The sequence below is a fragment of the Cherax quadricarinatus genome, chromosome 78, assembly GCF_038502225.1.
Source record: "Cherax quadricarinatus isolate ZL_2023a chromosome 78, ASM3850222v1, whole genome shotgun sequence".
Taxonomy (NCBI): Eukaryota; Metazoa; Arthropoda; class Malacostraca; order Decapoda; family Parastacidae; genus Cherax; species Cherax quadricarinatus.
The window spans coordinates 15,906,869-15,926,315 of record NC_091369.1 but is presented as its reverse complement, the minus strand read 5'-3'; the positions used below and the strand labels follow the sequence as shown (position 1 = coordinate 15,926,315).

Below are 19,447 nucleotides of genomic sequence, written 5' to 3'. Positions count from 1 at the left end.
TAAAACGTATATATTTTCTTACTTATCAGTAAACGATTTGACTAAGAGGTGAAGTGCATTTGTATAATTTACGAAGCACTATGGCTAATTGGTTGCTCATTATTTTACATAAAAAAGTGGCTTACTTTTGTAAGTTCTAGTACTGATAGTTGTGTTGTGCAACGTCGTGTGTGTGTGTGCTCAACTAATTGTGGTTGCAGGGGTCGAGACACAGCTCCTGGCCCCGCCTCTTCACTGATCGCTACTAGGTCCTCTCTCTCTCTGCTTCCTGAGCTGTATCATACCTCTTCTTAGAACTATGTATGGTTCCTGCCTCCACTACTTCACTTGCTAGGCTATTCCACTTCCTGACAACTCTATGACTGAAGAAATACTTCCTAACGTCCCTGTGACTCGTCTGAGTCTTCAGCTTCCAGTGTGTGTGTATGTATATATGTATGTTTGCATGTATGTAAGTATGTATGAGTGCATGAATATGTCTTTGTGTGTATGTGACACGTTTTGTTTGTTCTAGCCCCATGTATTCATAGTGCAACACTATTTCTCTTCCAGCGTAGTCATCTGTCAGCGTTTTGTTTTTCTGCTCTGATGCATTCATTTAATTTTGCACATACTTTTGTGCTAAATGTAAATTGTTCACAGCCTTTTATTTGTTGTTGTTGAATACGTCTGTAACGTTATGTGGTCTTCGTGTAAAATTCTGGGGACCCTAGATCATGGACAGCACTGTCTTCCCTCAAGAGACGTCTTACATGTATATAGCAGTCTGAGTCTACATTTGCATTCACAACGTAATTGCTCTTCTTTATAACTACATCAATTGTTTTGATTAGCATTTTTGTCTCATTACCTCTTACATGTGTTCTTCAGTTTCTAATATTCTCTCCTACTGAGGCACAATTTACCCTGAGGGAGTCGAGGTTGGGTTAGGTAAGATTCATCAGGAAACAGGACAAGTGCTTCCTAACCCTGATCTTCGTCATATGATGACTAGCCACTGGAGCTTTTGGTCATCTGACTAAGGCCTTTACCTGGCTTATAGGTCCATCCCTTTAAAAAAATAAAATTAATTTATATAATGAGAACAGGTACAAAGTTCCGACAAGGTGGACACTGAAGACGGAGAAGTTCCCATCGTCAGTGACACGTTCTTAAATCATGAAGGCTCCATCATGCGTCCGTGTTTTATATGACCATTAGTTACCAAGCTTAGTCTCAAGTTTCTTAAGTCCTATTTTAATTAATTATGCCTCTCCCGGGAGGTAATGATGTTGGAAGACTCTCCAACCATTTCTCTCGGGTTAGTCTCTTTGTATGTTACTGAAGGTGTGTTCACCTGTTTGGGTGAGTACACATTCAACATCTCACTGACAATAAGAGAGGGAATGTGTGTGTGTGTGTGTGGAGAGGAAAGGGGGATGTTTGACTGGTTTCATAGCGTGCGTCACTTTGGTAATCAGAGGAAGGACAAAGAAAGGAGAAATCAGGAAATGGAATAAGGAAATGATAGGGTAGAAAAAATAGCAAATGAAAAGCTTTAAAAGTGAAAGAGCTTAACATTATCCTCTACAAATCCTAATGGAAAAAAGAAATTGATTTTCCTGGAACTTGGGCTCAAGGAAGAACGAATTTAACAAAGTAATAAGCACCAATATAATCAATAGAATCCGTGTTGACTCACCTTAAGCTTATTTTATCTAGCAAACTCCTCCTGTAAAGCATTTAACATGTAAACTCGTTTAAGATTCACGGAAAGCTTGAATCATCACCCAGAAAGCTTCGTCCCCAAAATCCCAAGAGACGAAGTACAGCTTACCTCCGACAGGCAGCAGGAGGCTTGTAAACTCACCATTTGGGATACGCCCTTCTTCATGCGTCCATTGAGCCACCAGGTGAGTGTGGCAGGTGGTCTGCTTCCCCTAGCCTCGCAGACCACCTGGTGGGGGCGCCCTGCAGACACCGGGCCATCCAGACCTCGCACCTCCACGCTCTCGGGTCCATCTGTAAACATTGCGGGTTAAACCAGCGTCGCACCGCACAGAAAATACGGTGAAAAACGTCGCGAAGGTGAGTTGGAAAACATTGTGAATGTGAATGTGAAAAACAACGTTGCGAATGTGAGTGTTGCAAAGCACGCGATCACTGTCATTGTGGATTACGGCTTCCTTCCGGCCATATGTTCGGATGTTATCCGAACATACGGCCTGATAACATATTACATATTACAGTTGCCTCTGATAATAGAACACACGTCCATACGTGTTACTCTGTACTAAGGATACTACCCACAACAGCTGGCTAATTGTCAAGTACCTATTTACTACTAAGCAGGAAGATCAACAAATGCTAGGAGACGTGCCCATACGTCCAGCTTCACCCAGGGTTCCACCCCCGGGGACTTTCGTATTGAAAAATCTTGAAATTAAGAAGCAGCCTAACCCATGTTTTAGACATGTCGCTCAAAAATAAGGTTTTATTATGTCTTAATAGACAGTGTACAACCCTGTTTCAGAATCTCTAGCTGCTCAAAACATAACCAGTCAACGAAGGTTCCTGGTTGGTGAGGGGCTCCTGATCCAAGGAATTGGATCTGATACATTTCTTGTATGGATCGACCCTGTTTCTCTTTACTCCCCAAATTACCGTTTGACCCCTATGGACATTGCACCTCGTCCCCCAATGAATGTAATAGTAATAATAATAATAATAATAATAATAATAATAATAATAATAATAATAATAATAATAATAATAATAATAATAATTTAGATGTGATATAATAAGCGCAGAGTTAATATGTGAGATCACACACATTATTATTATTATTATTATTATTATTATTATTATTATTATTATTATTATTATTATTATTATTATTATTATTATTAGTGCTATTGTTGTTGTTCTCGTTCGTATTGTTATTGTTGTTGTTAATATTACTGATACATTCATGGAGAAAACATTAAACCAGGAGAGATCATACTTAGCTTCGATAGTAAATCAGCTTTAACTCATTGGAAGGGCGAATAATTGTATTTCCATGGATCAAGAGACCTTTACCAGCATCATAGTTGGCACAATATTTCACTATATTAGGAGAATACATTTTTAATACCAGTTTGCTAATGTTGGTCTTGCGTACACCCATGTCATGTGTTTCAGCAGAGTGACGGCACATGAGAGAGGTAATATATGCTGGACCTCACACACAAAGGCGCACTCAGACGCATATGTAAATTGGAACATACTCATATAGGCAAGTTTGCAAATTTGCATATAGATATATGTAAATATGCGAGAGTGCACACACACACACACACACACACACACACATATATATATATATATAAATATATATATATATATATATATATATATATATATATATATATATATACATATAATCACTCACACACACACACACACACACATACATATGGACACGAACCGAGCAAGGAGTATAGACAGAGGCTCCAGACCTCATTAAAAAAGGACCTTGGAGTCACATCAGCTGAGCAAACTCTGACAATACAAGTCAGTGTCGCTGACGTGTATTGCATATGTAAAGTTATGGAGAAGATTGTCAGGAAAAAGAGTGTTGGAGCACCTAGAAAGGAATGGACTAATACATGACAACCTACATACTGCATCACAGACCTACTGAAGTTCTATGATACGGTAGCAAAAGTACGACAGGAGAGAGAGGGATTGGTAGACTGCATTTTCTTGGAATGTAAAAAGCCTTTCGATACAATACCACACAAGAAACTGGTTGAAAAGCTAGAGGAGCAGGCAGGAATAGGGGAGAAAGTACTGCAATGGATCAGGGAATACCTGACAGGAAGGAAACAGCGTGTGTCGGTACGAGACGACGAGGTGTCAGAGTGGGTGCATGTGTCGAGTGGGGTTCCACAAGTATCAGTTCTAGGTCAGCTTCTGTTTCTTGTATATGTGAATGCCATGACGGAAGGGAGAGAGTCAAAAGTGTTCCTGTTTGCAGACGATGTGAAACTAATGAAAAGAATACCAGCGGACGAGGATCAGGTAAACTTACAAGGGGATCTGGACAGGCTGCTAGCCTGATCCTACAGATAGCTCCTGAAGTTTAAGCTCCTGAAGTTTAACCCCAGCAAGTGCAAAGTTATGAAGCTTGGGATGGACAAGGAGACAGCAGATGGAGTACAGCCTAAGAGTTCAGAGCTGCAAAACTCAAGAAAAAGTATCTTGGGGTCAGCACCATTCTGAGCATATCTCCTGAGGCGCACATCAACCAAGTAACTGCTGCAGCATGTGGGAGCCTGGCAAACCTAAGAACAGCGTTTCAACAACTAAGTAAGGAGTCAGTCAGAATTCTGCACACTGTGTACGTGTGGCCCATATTGGAGTATGCAGCATCAGTATGGAACCAACGCCTGGTCAAACAAATCAAGAAAGTTCAAAAGTTTGCAACAAGACTAGTCCCAGAGCTAAGGGGCATGCACTATGAGGAGAGGTTAAGGGATATCAACTCGAAGGCACTGGAGGATAGGAGAGATAGGGAGGACATGATAACGATTTATAAAATATTGAGAGGAATCGACAAGATGGACAGGGACAGAATGCTTCAGAGATGGGACACAGCAACAAGTGGTCACAGCTGGATGTCGAAAACTCAGATGAGCCACAGGGATGTCAGGAAGTATTTCTTCAGTCATGGAGTTGTCAGGAAATGAAACTGTCTTGAGAGTGATGTAGTGGAGGCAGTATCCATCCATATCTGTAAGAAGAGGTTCGATAGAGCTCATAGAGGAGTGGACCTAGTAGCGACCAGCGAAGAGGAGGGAGGGGGAAGGCAGGAGGTATGATTATACCCCTGCAACCACATATGGGTGAGTACAAATAAATGAGTACCATCACTCTCTCTCTCTCTCTCTCTCTCTCTCCTGGTTCTAGTAGTTAGTAGTTAGCAGCTAGTTAGTAAAACGAATAGAGAGATGGAATAGAAAAGTAGCATCATTCAGAGATAGAACACAAAACCAGCATCATTCAGAAAGAGGTATAAAGGGAGGCAGGAAAAGACTGAAATAAGCTGTGCAGAGGAATTCAAGATATGAAAAATTAAGAACAGGAAAGGGAAGAGCCTCTCAGACACATAAAAATAGACTAGACAAAGACAAAAATAGTACAACAGACAGAAAACGAAACTGTTACAATTAAGAGACACTATTGAGAGTCACACAGCAGAAACGGATACTGCTTTTGACTATATTTGGTCAGCTGGAGTAGCATGGAGAAACAAAAAGTGAAGGATGGAAGGGTGGACAAAAGGATGTAGACGATTTATTAACAGCTACAAGATCACAGGCGGCAAAAAAATAATTAGATATGTGTTTTTACTGAGTAGGATTGTGCGAGAGAGAACAACGAATCCCAGTGAAAGCGATTTTTCAGACAGAATAAATAAGAAACCAGATGATACAGTGGAAATCAAACACTGGACAATCGAGCAGATATGAACGAATATTTCCATAAAGGGACACTACATATGAGGAGGGAGCAGCTTCAGTGATGACGTAGGAGGAGCAGAAGAAACAAAGAAGTAGCCATAGAAACAGGAATGGAAGTGCAATATTTAGCCCACACAGGACAAGAACTAAAATCTGCTGGAGGAACTAAAAGCTGCAGCTAGTATCCCCCCGATCTACTGCAACCTCTTCTCATCCACTCCTTTTTCCACTATGTAACCGTGCTGCTCCCTCTCTCCTTCCCCTACTTTATACAGCTTGTTCCATTCCCTGTATTCTTTCTTAGTAATAATAATAATAATAATAATAATAATAATAATAATAATAATAATAATAATAATAATAATAATATCATCATCATCATCATCATCATCATCATCATCATCATCATCATCATCATCATCATCATCATCATCATTATTATTATTATTATTATTATTATTATTATTATTATTATTATTATTAATAGTATTATTATTATTACCCTGCACTTACAATCAGCAACCTGGAGCAACAAATAGCATCCCTCAAGTCCCAAATTCCCACCAAACATCCTCAATTCCTCTCTCATTCTACTCAATCTCCCATTCTTTCTCTCTTCCCATTCCCTCACTCTCCTATCCCCTTCCCTCACTTTTCCATCCGCCTCTTCCTTCACCCCATTTCCTCAACCCATACTCACAATTCCGGGCTTCTTTTTGCCCTCTCTATTCTAAAGAAAAATCACAATTCTTATCGCTTCACCTCCCCATGCAAATTACAATGAGTCTCTCTCGGACTCATTCTCCTTCCAGTAGCCAATCCTGTTACCAGAAGTCCCAGCTTAAGATGAATGTTAGAAATATCAATATGTTGGTATGCAAATGCAGATTGGAACACAAATCAAAGTAGCCCCTAAAGGACAAGGTAGCAGAAGAGCGTCCAGACATTACTGCTATCACAGAGACAAACTGCTATCACAGAGACAAACTGCTATCACAGAGACAAACTGCTATCACAGAGACAAACTGCTATCACAGAGACAACACTGCTATCACAGAGACAAACTGCTATCACAGAGACAAACTGCTATCACAGAGACAAACTGCTATCACAGAGACAAAATTGCTGTCACAGAGACAAACTGCTATCACAGAGACAAACTGCTATCACAGAGACAAACTGCTATCACAGAGACAAACTGCTATCACAGAGACAAACTGCTATCACAGAGACAAACTGCTATCACAGAGACAAAATTGCTGTCACAGAGACAAACTGCTATCACAGAGACAAACTGCTATCACAGAGACAAACTGCTATCACAGAGACAAACTGCTATCACAGAGACAAAATTGCTGTCACAGAGACAAACTGCTATCACAGAGACAAACTGCTATCACAGAGACAAAACTGCTATCACAGAGACAAACTGCTATCACAGAGACAAACTGCTATCACAAAGACAAACTGCTATCACAGAGACAAAACTGCTATCACAGAGACAAAACTGCTATCACAGAGACAACACTGCTATCACAGAGACAAAACTGCTATCACAGAGACAAACTGCTATCACAGAGACAACACTGCTATCACAGAGACAAACTGCTATCACAGAGACAAAACTGCTATCACAGAGACAACACTGCTATCACAGAGACAACACTGCTATCACAGAGACAAAACTGCTATCACAGAGACAAACTGCTATCACAGAGACAAACTGCTATCACAGAGACAAACTGCTATCACAGAGACAACACTGCTATCACGGAGACAAACTGCTATCACAGAGACAACACTGCTATCACAGAGGCAAAACTGCTATCACAGAGACAAAACTGCTGTCACAGAGACAACACTGCTATCACAGAGACAAAACTGCTATCACAGAGACAACACTGCTATCACAGAGACAAACTGCTATCACAGAGACAACACTGCTATCACAGAGACAAACTGCTATCACAGAGACAAAACTGGTATCACAGAGACAACACTGCTATCACAGAGACAACACTGCTATCACAGAGACAAAACTGCTATCACAGAGACAAAACTGCTATCACAGAGACAAACTGCTATCACAGAGACAAAACTGCTATCACAGAGACAACACTGCTATCACAGAGACAAACTGCTATCACAGAGACAAAACTGGTATCACAGAGACAACACTGCTATCACAGAGACAACACTGCTATCACAGAGACAACACTGCTATCACAGAGACAAAACTGCTATCACAGAGACAAAACTGCTATCACAGAGACAAACTGCTATCACAGAGACAAAACTGCTATCACAGAGACAACACTGCTATCACAGAGACAAAGTTTCTGGAATAATAAGACATTATTGCCAGAGAGGTATCGTATTGTGAAAAGAAAAACTGGGAATAGAGAATAAAGAGGAGAAGTGGCAAAAATGATAAGGAATGGATGGAGTTTGGAACTACTGGAAAACACGAGCACTGACGTTTGAATTACTATATAGCAGTGGAAATAACGACCGACTAACTTAAAACTTCCACTGAAGACTTGTAGAATGATGCAGGAGTAGGAGAACGAAAGTGCCACAAATACAAGTCCCATAGAACACACTGGAGAGATTGAATAACAAGACTTGGTAAAACCGGAATCCAGATAAGGATCAGCAATATAGTGAGCACCACTGAAGAGCACCACTGAAGAGCACCACTGAAGAGCACCACTGAAGAGCACCACTGAAGAGCACCACTGAAGAGCACCACTGAAGAGCACCACTGAAGAGCACCACTGAAGAGCACCACTGAAGAAGGCCCAACAGGTAGAGGATGAACTTATCTTGGCTTTTACCTTAAGCAAATCTGACATCGAAGATGCAGAATACGACCTGTCACTAGCGGCCAGAGATAAGATAAGATAAGATTTCGTTCGGATTTTTAACCCCGGAGGGTTAGCCACCCAGGATAACCCAAGAAAGTCAGTGCGTCATCGAGGACTGTCTAACTTATGTCCATTGGGGTCCTTAATCTTGTCCCCCAGGATGCGACCCACACCAGTCGACTAACACCCAGGTACCTATTTGCTGCTAGGTGAACAGGACAACAGGTGTAAGGAAACGTGTCGAAATGTTTCCACCCGCCGGGAATCGAACCCGGGCCCTCCGTGTGTGAAGCGGGAGCTTTAGCCACCAGGCCACGGGTCATTTAGGGGTAAGCTGTGACTACACAGATAAAGTGGAAGTAGTAACAAAGGGAGGGACAAATAATAAACCAGAATACATGAGAGGAGGCAATGCTAGGAAGAGAGATTTTCTAAATGTATTGTCTTGGGATAGGGAATAGAATGGTCAAACAACCGATGCAATGGTAGAAACGCTGGCCAAAAAAATGCCAGGATGTCAAAGAAAGATCCAAAATATCAGACAGCGATAGTCTCTAAAATTCAGGTTGAATCCTTAGTTTAAGAAGAGCTTAGAGGCCAACGTAAGGAACAAAAGAGCATGGATAAAATGCAGAACACGGAGAATGACAGAAAATAGAAAATTTAGCAAAATTATTGGGAATGATTATGTAGGGACAGGAAGGGAAGTAAACCATCATCTCGAGAATCACATAGCGGCAAAGGCTAAATCACAACCGAAACTACTACACAGCGACATAAGAATGATAATGACTGTTAGGAATAACGTAAAAGGCTCACGAAGGAGAGAGGAATTATCAGAGATGACGCCAGTGATATAAGCAACGAAATAATGTGAACCAGAATTCATTTGGGAAAAGCATCTGAGAAAAATATTTTTAATCCTTTTTATTTGATTATTTACAATTACCGTAACTGTAGATCAGCATTCATAAAAAAATAATTGGTTGCAAAGTGCCATAGTCATAACTGCAAACCATCACAAGCTGGGCGATCGTAAATCACGTACATGCTATGTTATCTGGTGTAGAAGTGATGAAAAACGAATATTTAGTATTCCTGGCTTGTAGTGGAAGCCAGTTAAGGCTCAAAACTCATGCATATTCCCCAGGTGTTGTATATTATTATTATTATAATCAAGGGAGAAGCGCTAAACCCGGAGGATTATACAGCGCCTGGGGGGGGGGGAATGTGGAAGGCATTCAGGCTTAATTCGGGGAACTGGAGCACAGATCCAATTCCCTAAATCAAGAGCCCCTCACCAACATCAAGGAACCTTCCTTGAGGCCCAGGTGTTGTATAACCCAAGGAGATTCAGTGACTCTTAATAAAAGTAATACCAGCTGTTTTAATGTATCGAAAACGATCATCTCTGGTAAAAGCAGTGGAAATTACGTACATTTTTGCTTTTCGTTACAACGAAGACAAATTATATTTTCAGTAATATAAATATAACTGTTGTATAATTCAATATTTATCAAGATGGAATTATAGGCAACATTTTAAAAAAAATTTTTAGCTAACATGATTTTTTTATTTATTGAAATTAAGATAAGGAGCTGCCCATATAAACTCTCTTTTCCTTAGCAGTATTCATGGAGGGGAGGGGAGGGGAGGGGAGGAGGGGGGGAGGGGAGGGGGGGTTAAGACACGTAGGATAATGTGAAGACAAGTAAAGCTGACTAAGCTTCCCTGTCACAACACTTATTCAAAGTCCAGCTTAAAAAAAACTCTCCTTTCCTTGCAAGCTTTGTGTAATCCATGTGTGTGTAGTAATTATTTCTTATACTACTACTACTACTACTACTACTACTACGACTACGACTACTACGACTACGACTACTACGACTACTACTACTACTACTATTACTACTACGACTACTACTACTACTACGACTACTACGACTACTACTACTACTACTACGACTACGACTACGACTACTACGACTACGACTACTACTACTACTACTACTACTACTACTACTACTACTACTTCTACTACTACTACTAATACTACTACTACTACTACTACTAATAATAATAATAATAATAATAATAATAATAATAATAATAATAATTCTTATTATTATAACTTGCTTTATGTGTCAATGTACTGCCCTTCCATAATAGAAATTTCTTACTTTCTATGTTCGTCTGTTTGCCTGTCTGTCTGTCTGTCTGTCTGTCTGTCTGTCTGTCTGTCTGTCTGTCTGTCTGTCTGTCTGTCTGTCTGGTGCCCTCAGAAATAGCTTGTTCACATTCCATTTGTATCTACAACTTCAGTTTGAATAAATGAAAACAGAGAACCTGAAATGTATCAGTGTCGACCTCTGAACTGGCCTTTGTCGACACAAACTGATGGTACCAGTTATGCTGTCTCATAACAGTCAGCAACACACCCACCAAGTGTATGGTGACTGCTATACTGTGTTATAACAGTCAGCAACACACCCACCAAGTGTATGGTGACTGCTATACTGTGTTATAACAGTCAGCAACACACCCACCAAGTGTATGGTGACTGCTATACTGTGTTATAACAGTCAGCAACACACCCACCAAGTGTATGGTGACTGCTATACTGTGTTATAACAGTCAGCAACACACCCACCAAGTGTATGGTGACTACTATACTGTGTTATAACAGTCAGCAACACACCCACCAAGTGTATGGTGACTACTATACTGTGTTATAACAGTCAGCAACACACCCACCAAGTGTATGGTGGCTGTTATACTGTGTCATATCAATTAACAACAGAAATTTCCAGAGTATATCATGACTGTTATTGACATACCAGTCAACAACAGAAATTTCTGATGAATATGATGACTGTTAAACTGTCGTCCCAGTCAGCAAGAGACATTCAAGGTGAATATAGTGACTATTATACTGTATCACACTAGTAAGTAACAGACACAGGAAGTGTATAAAGTGAATGTTATATTCTGTTATAAAAGTCATTAAGAGACAGACAGTGGGTACGGTGACTGTTATCCTGGATATCAGCCACCTCAGAACATGGAATGACATCAGAATATACAAGGTGGAAAATATACATTTTCGCACAATTCTCTACTCTTTTGAGTACTAGTACTCAGCCCCTTCGAGGGGGATGTTTAGAGAACAACATGTTCTTGGACCAAGAGCACAGTTCCTCACAAAAGATTAGTGCAAAAGCTAGAGGATCAGGCACACATACCAGGAGGGGCACTGCAATGGATCAGAGAATACCCTACGGAAGGTAACAACGAGTCATGGTACGTGACGAGGTGTCAGAGTGGGCGCCTTTGACGGGCGGGATTCCACAGGGGTCAGTCCTAGGACCAATGCAATTTTAGGTATATGTGAATGATATGACGGAAGGGATAGACTCAGATGTGTCCCTGTTTGCAGATGATGTGAAGTTAATGAGGAGAATTAAATCAGATGAGGATCAAGCAGGACTACGAAGAGACTTAGACAGGCTGGGCGATTGGTCCAGCAACTGGCTCCTCGAATTTAACCCCGCCAAATGCAAAGCATTGAAGATCACAGACAGAGTATAGGCTAGATGGCCAAAGACTGCAAACCTCTCTCAAGGGAAAGGATCTTGAGGTGAGTATAATACCGAACACATCTGAGGTGCACATCAACCAGATAACTGCTGCACCATATGGGCGCCCGGCAAACCTGAGAGCAGCGTTCCGATACCTCAGTAAGGAATCGTTCAAGACTCTGTACGCAGTGTACGTCAGGCCCATACTTGAGTATGCAGCACCAGTTTGGAACCCACACCTGGTCAAGCATGAGTAAAGGTTTGCAACAAGACTAGTTCCATAGCTAAGGGGAATGCCCTACGAATAACGGTTAAGAGAAATCGGACTGGCGACACTGGAGGACAAGAGGTTTAAGGAAGACATGATAAAGATATACAAAATACTGCGAGGAATTGACAAGGTGAACAGATACAGGATGTTCCAGAGATGGGACACAGAAACAAAGGGCCACAATTGGAAGTTGAAGACTCAGATGAGTCAAAGGGATGTTAGGAAGCATTCCTTTAGACAGAGAGTTGTCAGGAAGTGGAATAGTCTGGCAAGCGACGTAGTGGAGGTAGGAATCATACATAGTTTTAAGACGAGGTATGATAAAGCTCATGGAGCAGGGAGAGAGAGGACCTAGTAGCGATCTGTGTAGAGGCTGGGCCAGGAGCTATGACTCGACCCCTGCAACCACAAATAGGTGAGCAGACACACACACACACACACACACACACACACACACACACACACACACACACACACACACACACACACACATACACACACACACACACACACACACACACACACACACACACAGACACACACACACACACACACACACACACACACACACACACACACACACATACATACACACACATACATGCACACACATACACAGACACATACACAGACACACACAAACACACACTCACGCAGCGGGAGTAACAGATCGTTTGCGCTCGTGAATCTTTGGTCGGTTTTGGCCATCAAATCCACTGCCAGGATCGTCGAAAGTTGACAGTGTTAGTGAACATCCCGAGAGGTGATACACAATCTGTCCCAATCAGAAAAGGGAGGTGAAGGACACAGTTACATAAAAACAAATTGAATCAGTGCCACGAGAGAGAGAGAGAGGAAGGCCATAGGCCTAGTGTGGGTGTAGGTGATATTGCCACATCCCAATACCAAAATTCAACCAGAACAAGTGCGACCCAAGCCAGGGAGATAGGAGATAAGGATAGATGAGTTAAAGAATACAGTGTATAGTTAATACAGTGAAGAAGAAATAAAAGAGCAGGAGTAAAACGTGAAGCATCGAGAGGCGCATGAGCGGAGGCAGACGTCAGTTTCTGCCAGACGTATAAAATACAAAGCTTTTTTGTGATTGCAATAAGGGAGCTGGGTCTGGCCCTAGATTACTGATAGCTGAAGGTCATTAACCCTGCTCTGGAGAGCTGAATATCATACTTAGAGAACTTAGCACTTAGTAAAAGAGAAGAACTGGGAGGGGATTAAATGGGGGACCACGAGGCACTTTAGGCACTGTAGTGCCCACGTAGGTACTAACGTCAGACAACATACATTAACATGGTTATTCACTAAGTAAAGTTACTCATGTATACACGAGTACAGCGTATAGGTTATCATACATAGCATACGTGTAGAGAGCCTGGGATAACCCAAAAAGTCTGACAGCGACACTTATTTTATTTAAATCATAAGAAGACTGGTGATAGCTAACGCTCCCAGCCAGTACACACACACGCACACACACAAGCTTGGTAGGATATGTAAGATAGATAACTCTGGTAGGATGCGTGTGCATGCATGTTAGGGATTGGGTACATATGTAGTACATATGTGGGTATATAAGGAATCGCAAATATGCACACACATACACACTCTCACACACGTAGGTACATATGCACAAGGAACACACATACCCACTAATCCACACACCCTCTGACCTATAGGGACTACCCCACCCACCTCCCTCCTCTTGCTCTTCCGCCTCCCCTTCCCCCCTATACCTCTTCCCAGGAGAATGGTTCTGGTAAGGAAGAGTGGATGGAAGAGCAATGTCAAAGGATGGAACAAGAGTGGGAGAGCAAACTAGGAGAGTTTTCTGCAAAAATGGAGAAAAGGATGAAGCCAGAGCTTTCTGTGAAATTGGAAAAGAAGAAATGGGAGTCACGAGTCGATGCTGCAGTAGCCAGGATAAGGGTCCCAGAATATGAGGTAAATAGGTTGAAGCAAGTTACAGGGATATTGACCAGAGGTGACACAGCGTCTGAAGCTGGTACATCGCTACTGAACGAGGGGCCCAATGGGAAGGAAGGAGACCTAACTTACGCTAAGCCACTATCAGCCCACCAAGCAGGGCTGAGGAGAGAAGGGGGAGAGCAGCTGGGAGTGGGGATGGTGGTGGGGGATGGGGGTGAAGGTGGAGAAGGGGATAGGTCACATGCAGAGGCAAGATCATGCCGCAAGGAGCTCCAGGTAAAAATAAGGGAGAAAATGGCCATGTACAAATGGGAACCAGAGCACAGAGGGAAAGGCAATGGGAGGAGGAGGAGGAAAAGTCAGTGTTTATTCATGGGCTTCAGGAGAGCGAGAAGGAGGATACAATGAAAGATGGCAGGAGGAAAGACAGGAGATTGAAAACATCATCAAAGAAATAGGCAAAGAAGACATGTCTGAGATACTAAGTTTTCAGAAAATATGAAAGGGAGAAATCGGCTTGTCAAGCTAATTTTCAAGACAGAAACAGTGCAAAACAGGATCCTTCAAGAGAAACCATGGCTGAAGGACTCATCATTGTACAAGAGGGTGTTCTTAGATCAAGACAGAACAAAAACAGAACAGCAGCAGCTGAGGGAGAGGACACAAAAGCGAAAGGGGATAGGAAGAGAGACAAGGACAGAATCAGCAGAGGACACCCAGAGCAGGGCAAAGCAACAAGAGCAAGCACCAGAACCCCACAACCAAACATGCTATCCCAACACAAACCACAATCCACACTTATAGTCCCCACCCCACACTATGCTGTAGAACCCCACAGCACACTGCCAGGTCCCCCACCCTCACAGACCCCCAAGACAACAGTTTTGGATAGGAAACTGAAGGTATGGTACACCAACTCTGATGAAATAATAAATAAGTGTGAGGAGTGGCACAAAAGAGTCAGAGAGGCATCACCAGACATCATAGCCTTCACAGAAACCAAGCACACAGGGATGATAAGAGATCCCATCTTTCCAATGGGATATCAGATCCTGAGGAAAGACATAGGGAACAGAGGGAGTGGAGGAGTGGCACTGCTGATCAAAAACTGATGGGATTTTGATAAGCTGGAGAGAGGAGACAGCGGAGAAGCAAGAGATTACATAGTAGGAATGCTTCAGTCTGGAGGTCCCAAGGTGGTAATTGCAGTGATGTATAACCCACCACAAAAGAGCAGGAGGCTAAAGCAAGAGTATGATGAGAGTAATAGAATGATGGCTGGTACACTGGCAGCAGTGGCCAGAAGGGCTTATGTGAGCAGGGTAAAGCTACTGATCATGGGTGACTTCAACCACAAGGAAATCGATTGGGAGAACCTGGAGCCACGTGGGGCCCAAGAAACGTGGAGGGATAAGATGTAGATGATGGAAGTGGTACTGGAAAACTTCATGACCAACACATAAGGGACACTACCAGAGAGAGGAGAGGATGAACCAGCGAGACTGGACCTAGTATTCACCCTGAGTAATGCAGATATTGAGGACATCACGTATGAAAGACCCCTCGGGGGCCAGTGATCATGTGGTTCTGAGCTTCAAATACATAGTTACAAGTGGAGAGGGAAGCGGGAAGAGCCGGACGAATGAAGCCAAACTACAAGAAAGGGGACTATGCAGGCATGAAGAATTTCCTGCATGGGGTTCAGTAGGACAGAGAACTAGCAGGGAAGTCAGTGAACAAGACGATGGAATGTGACAATATGCAAGGAAGCTGAGGAGAGATTTGTACCCAAGGGTAACAGGAATAACGAAAATGTCATGATGAGCCCTTGGTCACCCAAAGATGCAGAGAGGCCAAAACCAAGTGTGCTGGAAAATGTAAGAAGTATGGAAGGCAAAGGACCCAGGAGAATAAGGAGAGCTCTTGTAGAGCTAGAAATGAATATGCATAGGTAAGAAGGGAGGCCCAAAGACAATACGAGAATGACATAGCAGCGAAAGCCAAATCTGACCCAAAGCTGTTGTACAGCCACACCAGGAGGAAAACAATCAAGGACCAGGCAATCAGACTGAGGAAAGGAGGAGGGGAGGTCACAAGAAATGACTGCGAAGTATGTGAGGAGCTCAACATGAGTTTCAAAGAAGTGTTCACAGAGTAGACAGAGTAGACCATCAAGTGTTGGACACAATACATACAACCGAGGAAGAAGTGAAGAGGCTGCTAAGCGAGCTAGATACTTCAGAGGCGATGGGGCCGGATAACATCTCTCCATGGGTTCTGAGAGTGTGAGCAAAGACACTTTGTGTACCACTAACAACAACCTTCAACACATCTATCGAAACAGGGCGACTACCTGAAGCATGGAAGACAGCAAATGTAGTCCCAATTTTTAAAAAAGGAGACAGACACGAAGCATTAAACTACAGACCTTTGTCACTGACATGTATAGTATGCAAGGTCATGGAGAAGATTATCAGGAGAAAAGTGTTGGAACACCTAGAGAGGAATGAGCTTATCAACGACAGTCAGCACGGTTTCAGGGAAGGGAAATCCTGTGTCACAAACCTACTGAATTTCTATGACAGGGTGACAGCAGTAAGACAAGAGAGAAAGGGGTGGGTAGATTGCATTTTCTTTGACTGTAAGAAGGCGTTGGACACAGTTCCACACAAGAGATTAGTGCAAAAGCTGGAAGACCAGGCAGGGATAACAGGGAAGGCACTACAATGGATCAGGGAATACCTGTCAGGAAGACAATAGCGAGTCATGGTACGTGGCGAAGTGTCAGAGTGGGCGCCTGTGACGAGCCGGGTGCCACAGGGATCAATCCTATGAGCTGTACTGTTTCTGGTATTTGCGAATGACATGACGGAAGGAATAGACTCCGAAGTATCCTAGTTAGCAGATGATGTGAAGTCGATGAGAAGAATTCAATCGGACGAGGACCAGGCAGAGCTACAAAGGGATCTGAACAGGCTGCAGACCTTTCCCAGCAACTGGCTCCTGGAGTTCAACCCCACCAAGTGCAAAGTCATAGAGATTAGGGAAGGGCAAAGAATACCACAGACGGAGTACAGTCTAAGGGGCCAGAGACTACAAACCTCGCTCAAGAAAAAGGATCTTGGGGTGAGTATAACACCGGGCACATTTCCTGAGGCACACATCAACCAGATAACTGCTGCAGCATATGGACGCCTAGCAAACCTAAGAACAACATTCCGACATCTTAATAAGGAATCATTCAGGACCCTGTACACTGTGTACGTTAGGCCCATATTGGAGTATGCAGCACCAGTTTGGAACCCACACCTAGCCAAGCATGTAAGGAAATTAGAGAAAGCGAAAACGTTTGCACCAAGACTAGTCCGGAGCTAAGGGGTAAATCCTACGAGGAGAGGTTAAGGGAAATCGACCTGACGACACTGGAGGACAGGAGAGATAGATGGGATATGATAATGACATATATAATACTGAGAGGAATCGACAAGGTGGACAGAGACAGGATGGTCCAGAGATGGGACACAGCAATCAGGGGTCACAGTTGGAATTTGAAGACTCAGATGAACCACAGGGATATCGGGAAGTATTTCTTCAGTCACAGAGTTGTCAGGAAGTGAAATAGTCTGGGAGCCGATCCACGAAAGATATCCCCGTGTTCCACAAACCGAGCCGCCTCTACCCCATTACTCTGTAAAGCAACAGTGCAGATTGGTGATAAAATCCTAAATCAGTAGAAAAAAATATGTATCTATATATACAAGAGGTGTGGGGTTAAAAGATAAACAATCTAACACAAAGTGGAATTTGTCACAGTTGCTCTTTATTGATGACACTGTGCTTTTGGGAGATTCTTAAAACTATATGAATTAAGTGGACCCCAAACAAGGGGACACATGTACAAGCTGAAGATCACCGCAAAGACAACTAGGTGATGCAGTTCTTAGAGTACATACACACACACACACACACAATCACAAACCGGTAAGTACACACACTTGCGCGAGTGTGTTTAATAATACAGGATATAATAATAATAATAATAATAATAATAATAATAATAATAATAATAATAATAATAATAATAATAATTATGTCTATATTTCTACAAGTACATGTACAAGGTATATAGGCCTAGCTGACATCAATGACATACTAGTATATAGAAAGCCCTGTGTTATGTAGAGCATTTCGATAAATTAGGTCACTTTGCCCCCATGATGCGACCCACACCAGGCGGCTAACACCCAGGTACTTATTTTACTGCTAGGTGAACAGGGACAGCAGGTGTCTTAAGGAAACACGTCCTGATGTTTCCACCAGTACCGAGAATCGGCCCATGGACCTCACTGTGGGAGTCAAGTGCGCTAACAACTGAGCTACGAGATACTCACAATATACAAAATATTCAAAAATAAATGAAATCAGAGAGAGACCCAGATGAAGGGGCATTGGTAAATATTTTTAAAGAATAAAAGTAATCGAGAAATGAAGGATCAAGAGAGAGAGAACAGAGAACAGCAGATGATATTGACATCTTTAAATACAAAACAATAATTCCAGAAAAAGTCAGTCATGAAAAGGATATGTAAAACTACCACCACTGCAATATTTATTAAAACTACCACCACTGCAATATTTATTAAAACTACCACCACTGCAATATTTATTAAAACTACCACCACTGCAATATTTATTAAAACTACCACCGCGAAAGTTATAAAGAAGACTGTCACCACTACATTCTATAATAAAACGATTACCACTACATTATAATCTACATAATACTAACACCACTCCACTACATATAAATCTACCACACTACTCACTGTAAAATTAAGAGACGGGGCCAGGAGCTGAAGCTCACAAATCGCTAAGTCAACTACGTAGCTATGATTAGATCACTATGTTTCTCTATTCTCACTTTGAAAACACCACAAGTACTCACAGTTCATGTCGAGCTCTACGGCGGCTTCCTTGGTGGGAGCCAGGTCATGGTTGACTGCCTGGCAGGTGTAGGTGGAGCGGAGGTCTTCCTTCTTGAGCGCCCGCAGGTGTATCGTGTTTACCACCACCGGTCCAGGCTCCACCCTCGCTCTCCTCGACGTGTCGGAGGTGGCGACCGCTTTACTGTCACACACACAAGGTACTCAAATTTAGACATGATGGAAGTAGAGGAGAAGAGGCACAAGCTTTATTCACACACACACACACACCCACACAGACACACACACACACACACACACACACACACACACACACACACACACACACACACACACACACACACACACACGCACGCAC

General features: G+C 42.5%; 1 protein-coding gene across 2 annotated transcripts in view; it reads right to left on the bottom strand.

Moving 5' to 3' along the window:
• Positions 1–19,447, bottom strand: part of LOC128701633 (nephrin) — a 625,789-nt gene that overhangs the window by 188,544 nt on the left and 417,798 nt on the right. For both annotated transcript variants that reach the window (XM_070101737.1, XM_070101739.1), the window contains exons 5-6: positions 19,092–19,273; positions 1,850–2,001 (exon numbers count right to left, since the gene is read on the bottom strand). In XM_070101737.1, the coding sequence (XP_069957838.1) occupies positions 1,850–2,001; positions 19,092–19,273 (334 nt within the window). The remainder of the gene's footprint in view (positions 1–1,849; positions 2,002–19,091; positions 19,274–19,447) is intronic.